Source organism: Amyelois transitella, chromosome 7 (assembly GCF_032362555.1).
Source record: "Amyelois transitella isolate CPQ chromosome 7, ilAmyTran1.1, whole genome shotgun sequence".
Classification (NCBI taxonomy): Eukaryota; Metazoa; Arthropoda; class Insecta; order Lepidoptera; family Pyralidae; genus Amyelois; species Amyelois transitella.
Window position 1 is genome coordinate 5955699 of NC_083510.1, and position 14813 is coordinate 5970511.

A 14813-nucleotide genomic window follows, 5' to 3' on the forward strand; every position below is an offset into this window, starting at 1 on the left:
AACCCGTGCATCATCATAATATATTTATCAGGACGTACAATTATACCTATTTAAAAATTAACAAAGGCAACTCCACCTTGTTCTTTGTAGTAGAGAGTGTCTTTATTGCTTTATCGTGCTTTTAAAACCAAAGATGAATGATGTAAATAGATTAGGTACCTACGCAAGTTTATATTTGCATTTAAGTTTATATTTAAGCTATCGTTTGACATATCCGTAAACATTTAGGCTAGCAACTTGCCTTTCATTTAAGCCATACAGCTGAACGTGGCCTATCAGTCTCTTTAACTTCAAGTCTATTGGCTTTTTCAAGACATGATTATATGTATGTTTGAATAATTATTAGTCATATTACTGTTCTAAGTGTTTTTATAGTTTATATTATTTTGTATTCTTAGTTTTATTCAACATACTTTAGTTTTTATCTTGAGTACAGGCAAACTAAGCTAGTTATACTTTTAACATTATTTTAAGTAAATAAGCCTAAGTGATCAAGCGCATATATAGTTATAGGTATATACCACAAATTAAAAAACATTACATTGATTCAAGACAAGAGCCTCCGAACAAAATACATTTGTTGAAATAAGCCCTTGTGAGGATTTAAAATTCCATTTGAACTTAATCGACCACCGTTATATTTTGTAGTTATATCTTTACGTCAGTGACCCTCTCGATCGTCATAGACAAATTCAGGTCAAAGTGGAATAGACAAATCACTCACACACACAAATGCAGAAAGTGAAAGAAAGTGTCAAGTCAATGGAGGTCATGCATTGCATTTTTGTGCATTTTTATAAAAAATAATTCACTGGGAACCTAACTTTTGCCAAAAATACTAATGATTTTTCATTTTGTGATGTGTTTAATAGAACAGGTTGGTCATATATTTATGGAACGTCTACTTTGCATAAAAAGTTTGTCGTGGATTGTCAAAACGTTTTATTTTCCAGGATTTTTATCTAAAACAATAAAGTAATGGCAGATCAGTTTTGTTTACGTTGGAACAACTTCCAAACAAATATAGTGAGTGCCTTGGATTCCTTGAAATGCTCAGAAGATTTGGTCGATGTTACTCTCACTTGCGAAGGCAGAAACATCAAGGCCCACAAAGTCATACTGTCCGCGTGCAGTCCGTACTTCAGGAATGTGTTCAAGGTGAATGACTCGGGACATTAATAACCTTCGACTTTATGCTTATACTGTATACAGTATTAGGTCATTTACTAACCGAGTTATGCCATATTCATATAATACTGACTTTCAATGGGAATATAATTCAAAACAATCAATGTTTTCGTTGCAGGAAAATCCATGTCAACATCCAGTTATAATATTGAAAGATGTATCTGCGGATGATATTGTGAGCTTGTTATCATACATGTACCAAGGTGAAGTATTCATAGAAGAGAGTAAGCTGTCATCATTCTTACACACAGCAGCTTTGCTTCAAGTAAAAGGCCTCACTGGTGTGACACAACAGGTGATTATGTGGTCATGTTTTTAATTTTTTGTCAATATTTTGTGAAACACTACCTACACCTAAATCAAATGTGGACTTTGTTTGGTTCTTGGCAGAGTAGAAAAATATTACTACCACTGGATTATTTAATTAAAAGTGCAACAAAATTCTCAGATCCACTTGGGTAGGCAGCTAGTTGGTAAACCCTTGCCAAAGCTTTATCCCTTGGACCCTAAGTGGATTACACATTTAGAAACCAAAAGCAAACATAATTCAACCATGTCTCTATTCATAAAATATTTTACTTATATTGAATATTTTCCCTACAATGGAATCAGTGTGTAAGTGGTAGATATGGAATCACTCCATGATTTTTTTACAGGCACTTGACTTACTGATAACTTATGATTGTTGTCTTATGACAGCCTATGAAGTGATCAGGCATATAGGTACCTGGCATTTTTTAATGCAAAATCAGAACTAACAAATGTTATTAACTCATCAGTGTATCAATATGGTACTGAGTTCAAAACTAGTTGTTTAAAAATAATTATAACTTTGTTTTTTCAGAAAGAGAATTTTATGTCACCTAACCCTACCAACAAATTGTATACACAACTAACAATTTCCTCCAAGCCACACATATCATCTGGCCACAAGGAGGCTAAATTGCCAGCATTAAAAAAAAGAAGATGCAGCACTTCAGATAAACCAAATGATGTTACAATTGGAGAGACCACCCACAAAAAGAACAAGACTATAGAAAATTGTGATATACCAGCTAAAAATAATATATCACAGTCAAGTAAATCTGAAAATTCTGTATTTATTCCTGAGAACAATATAGACAAAAAAGCTGATGGTAAAGTTGAAATACCAATTATTACTGCAAATGGAAAAACAACGACATTACCTCAGGTACAGAGTAATTGATTTCCTATACTCAACAATACAAATTTCAGTGTCATAATAAGTTGGTTATTTTGCTGTGTATTGTTTGTGAGTAATTAAAGAGTTTTGTATTTATACAGCATGTAACAGAAAAGGGACCCTTTAGTTACATGCTGTATATTTATATTTAGGCATTGCTGTTTTTACATCACTCTTTACTCAACTTAACTCACTTTAGATAAAGACTAGCACTAGTGATGAATGATTTATTTCTATCTTTTGTTTGTTCTCTTGAGTGTTCCTAGTTGGACCCTCCATTGTTATGCTTCTGTCTTCTTTATTAAGATATAGTAGCTAAAATTCTTGTGTCACAAAGTTTGTTCCCGTACTCCTCCGAAATGGCTTGACTGATTCTTATGAAATTTGTGAGCATATTGACTAGGTCCGAGAATTGGCCAACATCTATTTTTCATACCCACAGAATGCAAAGCAATGTTTGCCGGGACAGCTAGTTTCACTATAAATTTCACCAAAATCTGTCCAGTAGAAATGTGAAAGAAAAATAAACAACCACACTTCCATAAATTTTCTCATTGATATAAGTAGAACATAATATGATTTATGTTTTTACTTTTTATGAAACATTTGTTTTATTATTTTAGGTAAATATTCAGACAGATAATATACCAGTGATTGTGAAAACAGAAAGGCTTGATGATGATGAATCTCCACCGGCAGGACCTCCATTGAATTCTGATGACGATGGACTACCAGATTACGAGAACAGTATGCTTGCCAGATCACTTTTATCAGGTAAATTTACATAATAAGCAGTGATAACCATTATTCTTTTTTTGTATTTATTCAATTTGCCAACAGTTGTCTGGACTGGACTTGGACTTTGATGAGGACTTCGTTTGCTGGCTTGTCGTGCTGTGTAGTGTGATACTATACATACTAATAATCAAATCATGTGATGTCCATGTCGATCTATTTTAAAACGTAAAATATTTTTAATATTGGCATGATAATTACTTATGTAATAACTTAGGCAGAAGGTCCTGGATCTCACAACTTTTTACGGTAGGAAGACTGAGCTTGGATTTTTTACAAGATGTTTTTGATGGCATTATAATAATTCATGTACAAAAATCATCAACATAAAAACTAGTTGCATAACCTTGTACTGACAAAACTACATGCACATTATAACATAAAGAAATTACAACCTAAATTCTTTTTCGCTGTTGCACCTTCTGCCTTCATTCTTTGGGGTCTAGTGTTTTCAAATAATGATTGTCTGTCTGACATTAGGTTTGCATTCTGACTTTTCTCTCCACTTTGTCTGGTCCAAAGGGCTCTGTTGGCAGAAATTGCAATTGTTCTTAAGAAAAATATGCGTGGCAAAGTGCTGAAATGGACACTATCGATCACAGACTGGACCCCAAGATGTGGAACAATTAGGAGAGGTCGACAGAGAAGGAGATGGGCAGATAGTATACGACATACCGCAGGTGCCTTGTGGGTGAGGCTCACAAGGGACTGTAAAAAGTGGAAAGATCTGGAGGAGGCCTTTGTGTCTAAACGATACTCTGATGGAGACTGATGTGTTTTTATTATAACTGTTGTATATGTGTAATTGTAAATCTGTAAGTCAGCAATAAAGGCTTTTGAAATTGAAATTGAATTTATATTTAAGAAATCACTGGGATTGAGTTAGCCTCGAAGTTAGAATGTTGTTTAGTATAAAGCAGAATTTAAAGGCCTGTAAAAAGTGTGAAAGAAAAGGAGATTTAGTACCAATTATGCTTACCAATGAAGTATTCAATTTTGGTTTATTTCTTGTATATTATTCAAATGAAATTTCTGTTATTTCAGGTATCAATCCATCAAAAGGAGATATTAGTGCCAACAACTCTTCCTCCAAGAAAGGGACCATTGTGGTTTCTGACACACATGCAATCCGACCTAAGGAGATTGCAACTGACACTGTAATCTACACTAATGCTGTCACTAAAAGTCCCCTGAAAAATACGAGTTCCGAAGAAACATTAGTAAAACCCGAGAAACAGTCGCCCAAATCTGACATGGAATATGAGCCAGAAGTATTATTATCGGAACAGCAAGAGTCCGATTCTGATAATACTTTTTCACAAGATCAATCTCAAACGCTTTTACTACTGGCCAGTATGTCTAATGTTCCTGTTTTGGGAGGTGCTTCAACATCGCAAGGAGTTTCGCATCAGTCCAACCATGCCGCGATATGTGGGGACTGTCCACACTGTGGAATGAAATATTCCAATCAATCGGCGCTCAAGTACCATGTGCGGTTAATGCATTCAGATTTAACTAACAGGCTGTGTTGTTACCTCTGTCCAAGGTCGTTCACTATGCGAGAGACGTTCAAGGAGCATATGTGGTCAAGTCATGGTCAGAGGAATTAATAATGAAAAGTAATTGTGCCTTGGCTCCATTCTCAGCCAGATTGGAGAGAATTTGGTTATGGTGTATTCACACTCTCAAGTTACATTAATGATGAATGTATATGTATGTATATAATATATACTATATATTATCTTTGTAAAATCACTTATGAGCTGAGCTATGCAATATTGTGATCTATTCGTGGTTTAATTTAATTATTGAAAAGAATAAATTAACTAAAAATTCATAACACTAAAGTAGAAATATTATCTTAAAGAAGTTTGTTTGCAAGGGATGTGAATTCACCATGAGTTAACATGGACTATGAAAAAATATGTTGTGCCTTTATTATTATAAAATATAAAATATTGAAGAAATACATATACCTATTTATATTTAAGTTGTTATGAATGATATTAGTAGTTATAGATATCAAAATGTACATTTGGAACTGAAATGATTACTTCGTAGGATGTAATAGTTTCGATAAAATTAAAATTGTTTATAAAAAGTATGTACAAATAGTACAACAGTCTTTACAGGTGGTTTATATATTTATTATTAAGTTTATTTCATATTTTTTTAGTTACCAGTTATTTAGATACCTAATGGTGTAAAATTAAAGAGCAAAGTATCGTGTTACCAGAATTTGAATCCATTTCTTTAACAATTGGTGCTAAGAAATAAATTCTTATAGGAATATGGTTAGTTTATAATTGTGACCAATGTCGTTCATAGGTATTTATAGACGGTCAATGAAACAAGCGAATTGTACAAGTATTAAATTCAAACAAGACAATTTATTTATACATTATTTAAGTCTAAAAATACATTAGTTCAAGAGAGTGCCTATATTTATTACTTTGATATAAATATTTATATAAAAACATTTTTTTGTGAAAATATATCAGAATGGTTTCTTATTTGAAACTCAGGATATGTAAATAATAAGACGTTCTGGATTTTGTTATGATTGGGAGAAGTTACTAATTCTTGAAAATTGCCAAAATTCGTCATTGGTGTTCCTCAAGCTTGATGCTTAAATAAAAAAATCAAGGGTTAAGTTATTGTATTATATTATTTTTGGTTAATATTGTGCAGACAAAGTCCATAAAAAGTTGTTTATCAGTATTGTTTAAATTCTGTCATGCGTATTGTATCAAAATTCAATATCCTTTTCTTTCCCTACTTCGTATGACAACTTTTTAAACTAATAATCCGGGGCGCGCCGAAATGTTTAGAATAATTAATTTTTTTTTGCTTTAGTTTATCCTCAGCGCAAGTGATAATTAAGCCTCCTCATAATTATACATTTCATATATGTAATTGAACTGCGCGTTTTAATAATCACAGTTTTCAATAAACATTGAAGGAGGCGAATCGGATGTGTTTTTTTACATTTCAGTTAAACCTGTGCCAAATCGGTTCTTTTTAATGGTATACTGTTTCTACCGCAAGTTACCAGTTTTTGTGTTTAAGTGTACTTTAGTCTTCATTAATTTTTGTAATTAAATTATATTTTGTTAGATCATTAAGTGTGCAAATTTTGTTATCTCATATCTTTTCTATTGATAGATCTACTCCAATGTGTCGAATGCCATTAGCGAAGTATAATGTCGTCCTAGATTCATAAGAAACTATGAGAATAATGTTAGATTTATTTAAACTTAGAGCCTTTAGTAAAAAGATAAATATTTACGTACCTAAATAAGTTGTTGAATATTTTATTCAGAATTTTACAAAATTTACATTTTAAATTATGTTTAAAATAAATTTTATGCTTCGTATTGATTTTTTTTTATTTACAACAATCCTTATAGACGTCTGGTAAATTTGTATGTAGCTTCGTTTCTGAAATAATCTAGAATAAAGATTTTTCTTAAAAAAATATTCCTTAGTTACCTACAGATTGATGCTGAAATAATCCATATGTAAGTATATTCATTAATTAAATGATTTCTACATACATATTGTCTAAAGTCTTCTTCAACACGAAACAAAAGACTAAGATCTGCGCCAAACATCTGGGTTTCCGCACATCGGAGGACACCCCTGTGTACATTACGGAACATCTTACCGCGAAGGCTGCGCGCCTATTTTTCCTCGCGCGGGAGCTCGCGTCTTCTAAAAAATATAGATTCTGCTGGTCTTCCTTCGGTCGTATATACCTTAGACTGAATACTGAATCGGAAGTTATTCATATTAAGAATGAAGGTCATATCCAACAACTGTACATTGACAAGTGACTACTTACGTATACTTTTTTGTGTTATGACTGTTGTAAGGGAATATCGGTTGCTTATTTTTTGCAATGTGTAGCATTAATTTTTATTGTACTGGTTAACTTAAGACATGTCCGTGTGCAAAGCACACGACGTATTGCCACATATCTGTTCTCATATACAAAGAATATTCTACAAAATCAGTTCACTTGTATACTGGCACATTTGAGAATTCTACATAATCATACTCATTTTCTGTACAATTCAAATAGTATTCATAAATTATTTTATATATCAATCAACATCAAGACTGAATTAGGTTACAACGCATCTGTTTCACAGCGCAACCAAAAGTCACTTTTACTTATATTGCTATGTTACGTTATAGATATATATCATAACAATTATATTTGTCTCACATTAGTAACTTATAACTTCTTAACAATTAAACCAATTATATTCCTACAAAAATATGCAAATGCTATGTACAAGAAATTAACTAATCTTAGCTTACTATATAAACTTTCAGCTTTCTACGTAAAATATCCTGGGTCAACATTGTGTAGTGATAAATTCAGGGATTACAGAATAGTTGAGTGCGTGTTTATTTGTCAATACCTATTAACTAAAATAACCCAGCTCGCGGTACATAAAAGTGTTTTTGTTAAGAACCCAACATGAATAAGTTGGTAAATACAATTAATGATATAGATAATCTAAACCCAGCTCGATCTGTACAATGTGATACAAATGACCTTATTAAGTATTGTAATATAAATAAATCAGATTTTACCATCTTCTCACAAAATATTAGAAGTATTTATTGTAATTTTGACGATTTCTTAGCAAACATTGCCCAACTGAACTTTCTACCGGATGTGTTATTGTTTACGGAATGTCGTCTTGACACCAGTAAACCGTTACCTACACTAAATAATTATAATTCTTATTTTACCACAAATCTACTCAACCAAAATGACGGTGTGGTGGTTTACATTAAAGATAATATTAACAGTAAAGTCAAAGAAATAAAATTATTAGGAGCATCATGCTTACAGCTGGAAATATTTAATAATTTGGTACTATGTATCTATCGATCACCGTCGAATAAAAATACAGAAGATTTCACAAACTCTCTTAGTACCCATTTGGATTCACTTAACACTAATAAAAACGTTATTATTGCGGGAGACATAAATATTAATATTTTATCAAAACCCTTAGAACCACCCCATAAGACCAAAAACAGAATTCATTATCTCGACATGCTATCTGCGTACGGTATACTACCCGGGCATACAATAATAACTAGGCCAGTAACGAATTCGTGTATAGACCATTTTATGTTAAAAATTAATAATAATAAAGTATCAGCCTTTATAGCGGTCTTGAATACTACTATTACAGATCATGCAACAACGTTTCTAAAAATATCTAAATCTAAACTCACAACAAATGCCTTAAAGACTAAAACTAACTTAAACTTCGAGATGGCTTTAAAATACCTGCAAGAAACACAGCTGTCTGATCTCCTTTTTAGTGACGACCCTTATTTTATCACGCATACGCTTATAGAAAAACTCATTGACTCCATAAAATATAATACAGAAACCATTAATATTCCTAGTAGCAAACGCGTATTAAAACCCTGGATAACACCGGGTCTACTGAGATGTATCAGAAATCGAAATTCATTACAAAAAAAATCAAGAGACAATCCATTCGATGCAGTTTTAAAAATTACATACACCCGGTATAGGAACTTTTGCAACAACCTACTGAAAAAACTAAAGCGTAAATATGAAAGAAAACTGCTATCTGAATCCTTAAAGGACAATAAAATGCTTTGGAAAACCATAAAATCAATTACTCACACTAACAAAAAATCTAAACCTAATTCAGAATTACTTAATTTAAAAACAACACCTACTGAATCAGCAAACTTTGTTAACGAATATTTTTCTACAATAGGAAAACGACTTGCTAAGAAAATATCAGATAACAGTGACAAAACAGACCTAAATAACTATATAAACAGTCTACCTTCTCTGCAGCAATCATTTGTTTTGCTACCAACTGATAATGATGAAATAAACAGCATTATTATGAGCCTAAAATCAGAAAGTGCTCCTGGTTGGGACAACATTTCAACAAAATACATAAAATATATAAAAAACCTGATCATTCCCATAATAACTCACCTTGCAAATCGCTGCTTTATCACTGGTACCTTTCCTGACCTTTTAAAAAAATCTATTACTATTCCTATACACAAAGGTGGTGATAGAGAGGATATAGGTAACTATAGGCCTATTTCAATTCTACCAGTTATTTCAAAAATTTTAGAAAAGTTATTAAATAAAAGACTTCTTAATTATTTAGCAAAATTTAATATAATTTCTTCTAATCAATTTGGTTTTAGACAAGGCGTATCCACTGAGGATGCTGTAAAATCCTTAACTTCTATAATCTCCGAAACATTAGATAGAGGCGATAAATGCCTTACTGTATTTATAGACTTAAAAAATGCCTTTGACACCGTATCTATTCCCATCCTTATTAAAAAACTTGAAAGGCTAGGGATGCGTGGTAAACAGCTGTCCATTTTTATAGATTATTTATCAAATAGGAAACAGAAAGTAAGGCTCGAAGGGACTTGTAGTGAGGAAGTTGGCTTATCGTTTGGCGTGCCTCAAGGTAGTGTCCTTGGCCCGACTCTGTTTCTGCTTTACATAAACGATCTTTGTAATAAAAAAATGAAAAATGCAAAAGTTTTCTCATACGCTGACGATACTGCAATCGTTTTTAGAGCAGAATCTTGGATGAGTGTCAAGGAAGAAACTGAAAAGGGCATGTCAACAGTAGCTAAGTGGCTAAAAAATAATCTTCTCACACTAAATACGAAAAAAACTAATTATGTGTGTTTTTCTATAATCAATGCTTCCCAGCCTAGTAACGACTTCAAAATTAAAATTCACTCATGTAACATTATATCTACAAATCAATGTAATTGCCCAGCTATTGATAAAATGACACAGGTGAAATACCTGGGTGTTATATTGGATCAAAGGTTGTCCTGGTATCCTCAAATAGAACTCATTTCCTCGAGAATCAGGAAGCTTATTTGGCTATTCAAGAGTTTGAGATATATAACCCCTAAAACCACTTTAATCAATGATTCCAAAACACCTAAAAATATATTAACTACTGTGTATACATCTCTAGTCCAGTCTATTATTATCTATTGCATACCAGTGTGGGGAGGTGCGTATAAAACTCGATTCTTAGAAGTAGAGATAGCTCAAAGAAGACTATTAAAAGTAATGTTCTTTAAAAAAAGTCGTTTTTCTACCGAAGCGCTATATAAATTGAGTAATTTACTATCAGTCAGAAAATTATATATTCTACAGCTGCTCCTTAAGAAGCATAAAACCGTATTGTATGATCCTGAAAAGTTAAGGAAGAGACGAAAACATAATGTCGTTGAGTTACCAATTACAAAAACCCATTTTGCCAGTATTCAATATGATAAACGGTCTTGTTATCTATACAACAAAGCTAACAAACAACTAGAAATATACTCAAAACCTCAATATGTTGTAAAAGATATTCTAAATAGATGGCTATTGAATCTTACCTATTCTGAAGCGGAACTGTTCATGGATTATGTGGTTGCTTAATAATAAGTTTTTGTATTCTTAGTTGATTTTATTTATTTTTTTGTAATTCAATACAAGTAACTAGATCATAATTACTGTTATGTTAATAAGAGGAGCGGAGCCTCCTGACACAGGCATCTTTTGATAGCTTAAAAGGAGACTCCAACACCTAGTTATAAGATCATTATCTGTTTCAGAAAATAAAACATTTTTGATTTTGATTTTTTGATTTTGAAAGTGAGCAACCGAACTCACATGAAATTGAAATTGCGCAATAAACTTTTTTTGATCAAGGCAAAATATATAAAAAATATATCATACATATGTTATGAATCTGTGATCCTGCCTAAGGTCCTTTGGATTAACTATTAGGGTGCCATTGAAATATATTCTTATTAGCATAATGGTAGAACTGTTGTAGTGGCCAATGAAACGACCCTTTTTTAAGTTTAAGTAGGTTATTAATAAAGGAAGCCCATCACTTTCATTAGAATAGAACCTTCTCTTCTTACGGGATTGTTTTCCGGGATACGACGTTTCCAGTGCCCCTGTCCACGAACATACCAAGTTCATACTATTTATTATAATATGCGGGAAATTCAAAATACCATTGTTTTTAAAGAAAATTATCTGACTGTCGACGGTGGTCTAGTAACTTATGTAGTACCTAACACTATTTTTTCTTATATTCGCAATTGACAAAATTAACACAACAGATCCATTAATTCCAGTAGTTCATTTCTAATTATGGCGGAAACATATATCAATTAATTTTGAATTAGGTATGTGTGACCATATGGTGACATGTTTATGAAAATGTTAAGATTTAATGAAAAAAGTAAAACTAATATTTTACTATATTTTTTATACTATTTTAATTTAATCTATCCGCACCGCATGTAGCATCCTACATTTAACAAACACCTATGTTTTGTTTTAATTTTTGCTAACAAATCGGCACTCACAACAATGGCGACGGTATACTATAGAGAAGATATAGAAGAATTTCAAATTGTTTACCTTGTAAAATACAATATTTACAATGCTAACGTATTACCTAATATTCTCGTTGTAAGCATTCACATTAGTTGCATGAATGTGGGACAGTCAACCTCATCACAATATGACACTACCCTACATGGGCTCTTATGTCGCGGTAATAATTTACATTATTACAAAGAACTACTTAAATTCTGCCCGTAGTTTTGCCCGCGTAAAAAGTAGATAGTAATGGCTATACGTTTGTTGTCTGGTTGTGAATCGGTAATACGAGTGACTTTCTAGAGACCAGTCAAAAGTTTATGAATCTGATCAACTTCTCAAACAACTTGAGCGATCAGCTGACGTCACTTTGCATAAATTCATACGACACAATATATTTTGCGTCCCATGTTCTACCAACAGTTATTCTGAAATACATATAGGTACATACATAAAATTGCGCCTATTTCCCGGACGGGCAGGCAGAGACAAAATCTTTCTACTTGCCACGATCCCTTCATAATTTTTGTCATCTTATTAATTGCCATATTTCTTTGTTTTTTTTTTAAATGGTTTTTTAATCCTCTATATCGATTTAGCTAGTTCCATGTACTGTTGACTGTACACAGAGTAGGTAGGTTGCGGGTAGGTGTAAGGGCGCCGTGGAAGCCCCTTAATGCAGAGACAGCTCCGCTGGGACGCTATTGATCGTCATCCGCCGTCAGTGGCCGAGCGCCCCTATTGATTCGCCGCAATCTGCATGATAACCCGCCTGGTTTCTCTACTACCCAACATATATTAGAACACATTATCGAATATATTATATTTGTACAAAACTTAAATTTGGCGGCAGAAAATTGTCGTCGATTAGATATATTTTTCAAATATAGTTTTTAAAGTTTATGGATTAGGTAGGTACTTATGCTAATTCCATTTTTATTTAGTTTAAAAACAGTAACGATCTGCTGGTAGTTTTCGCTATGTGTGATAAACTACTTTACGAAGTTTATCCTGTACAATTATATTCCTATTTGAAGCTTTTCTAATAGGTAGGTACTTACTCGTATATTTTTGATATTTGTTTACTGTTTAAAAATTTGGATATAGAGAATACATACATACATACATAAAATCACGCCTCTTTCCCGGAGGGGTAGGCAGAGACTACCTCTTTCCACTTGCCAAGAATAAGGATATTGTTATCTATATTATCTATTCATTGATATAGAGAATCATGCAAGAAATGTTAGATTTATTAGTTTATTAGCGATATAAGGTCGGTAGATCAGTAATAGTTGCATAAAATAAAAAAAAAGTGAATTAATTATACGACATATTGAATTCGCGAAATAATTTTGCGAAACTACTTACTAAGATTTACTAGTTGGGTGGTTCAAAATGCTGAAACGTCGATATCACGCTCGTTCGTTGCGGTGTATTACTATTATTTTGCGCTTACGAGTATGTAGTGAAACTGTTGTGCAATAAATTAATTTAGGTATCGAAATTAGCCGTAAACATTGTGTTTTTTAAAGAAATAATAAGTATGAATGAATCTCTCTCTTCAAAGCGATTCCTGAATGCATTCCCAGCAGCATCGAAGTTCGGAGTTACCCAAAAAGGATAATAAAACTGCTTTCTATCTAACTTTGTCTGCCTTTTAACAACCTATCTTGGGTAATTGTCATTCACTTTTTATAAGTGATTTTGATATTAGTTTTTTTGTTTCATTCCGAACTTTATTTACAGAAAGACACACAATTGTTATTTTATTTTACACCGGAAAATTATGCTCAAATAATCATGGATCTAAGTTATTTAAATATACGCATTTGGGTTATACCATAGAGTGACTTTGGCACCGTATCATCATCATATATCTGAATAAATAAGGAGAAATATGAAACTTGGCATCATGTTGAAACTTGGCTGCCCGTATTCAAGCTGGCCAAATGTTCCGGGGTTCAATTCCCAGTAGACTAGTAGTGCCATCTCGGAACGGAGTGCTAACGAACGTATTACTTATTAATTTCATCTTTGGAATGCTCCAACGCTTTGGAGTTGGTAGAATTACTAGTGCCCTTTGAAATAAAATTTTATATTGATAAAGTTTAATTTAATATTAACTCAGGAATTGCAAACCGATGTTGCAATTGACATCTTATGACTGTTATAAAAATTTATCAAATAAGTTCATGACATGTGTGTAAATCCCTACCCGGGTTCTTCACGGCTTTTATATTATGCTGTCTTCGGCTGATTACGTGCCTGGAAGCCAACAGCTGATAATGAAATCAGGAATACGTCGATCTGCTATGACGAAATAGAAGCAATGTCAATCAATACGACCAAAACTTTATTTAATTGCAAAATTTATAGGTAAGTATTCATTTTCTTCTTTCTTCATTCATCTGATTTTACGAAAGTCATCACTGGGATAAAATACAAATGAAACTTTCGAGAGAAGTCTTCTAAAACTTGGTGACTGTATCACCGAGCGTTTCATTCAAATTAAACCCCTCAGTCTCCGGCTTCTGTGCGCATGTCCGTTACATCTACAGGGCGTTTCAGACACTAGTTATGGTTGAAGTACGCTTGTTTACAGTGCGAGTAACAAAACCCGAAGTTAGGCACGAGACTAAATAAAAAACGTGAACGTTAGACGTTGATGCGATGCGACGTTTAGCGACGGTCATTCAAGTAAAAAAGCGTGATAAGTAATTGTCTGCTTGTAGGTATAATCAGTGGCAGATACACAGCACATTGAAATCATAGGGGTTGCAGTTGACTGTATCTACCAAGCCTGAATAACCACTTTCTTAATTATCCTACGGACAGGATACATTCTCGTAAAAAAATATATTCTTTTATTTAGAAAACAAGTTGAAGTTATCCCACGCCTTGTATTTCCGTCACTTTCGAATAGAACCACTCCCATGAATATCATAAAAAGGCAACTAAATGATAGGCGTATAAAGTTGGAATTCCTCTTCTAGGCGATGTGCTAGCAACCTGTTACTTTTTGAATCTCAATTACATAATGAAGCCATTCAGCTGAATGTGGCCTTGCAGTCTTTTCGAGACTGTTGGTTCTTCTACCCTGCAAAGGATATAGACGTGACTATATGTACGCACATATGTATGCAGTTCCGTAGCAGAAGTACGAGTAGTAGA

General features: G+C 32.9%; 1 protein-coding gene across 1 annotated transcript; it reads left to right on the forward strand.

The window, feature by feature from the left end:
* Nucleotides 1-733: 733 nt before the first annotated feature.
* LOC106134093 (protein abrupt) lies at nt 734-6526 on the forward strand. Its single transcript, XM_013334054.2, has 6 exons — nt 734-877; nt 954-1158; nt 1307-1483; nt 2033-2380; nt 3016-3166; nt 4232-6526. The coding sequence occupies exons 2-6, from the start codon at nt 979-981 to the stop codon at nt 4795-4797; spliced, it is 1422 nt and encodes a 473-aa protein (XP_013189508.2). The 5' UTR covers nt 734-877; nt 954-978; the 3' UTR covers nt 4798-6526.
* The last annotated feature ends 8287 nt before the right edge of the window (nt 6527-14813 follow it).

Coding starts and splice junctions, on each gene's coding strand:
- LOC106134093 (XM_013334054.2), top strand. CDS start 979: ATGGCAGATCAGTTTTGTTTACGTTGGAACAACTTCCAAACAAATATA. Junction 1,159..1,306: donor ACTTCAGGAATGTGTTCAAG/GTGAATGACTCG, acceptor TTTTCGTTGCAG/GAAAATCCATGTCAACATCC. Junction 3,167..4,231: donor TGCCAGATCACTTTTATCAG/GTAAATTTACAT, acceptor CTGTTATTTCAG/GTATCAATCCATCAAAAGGA.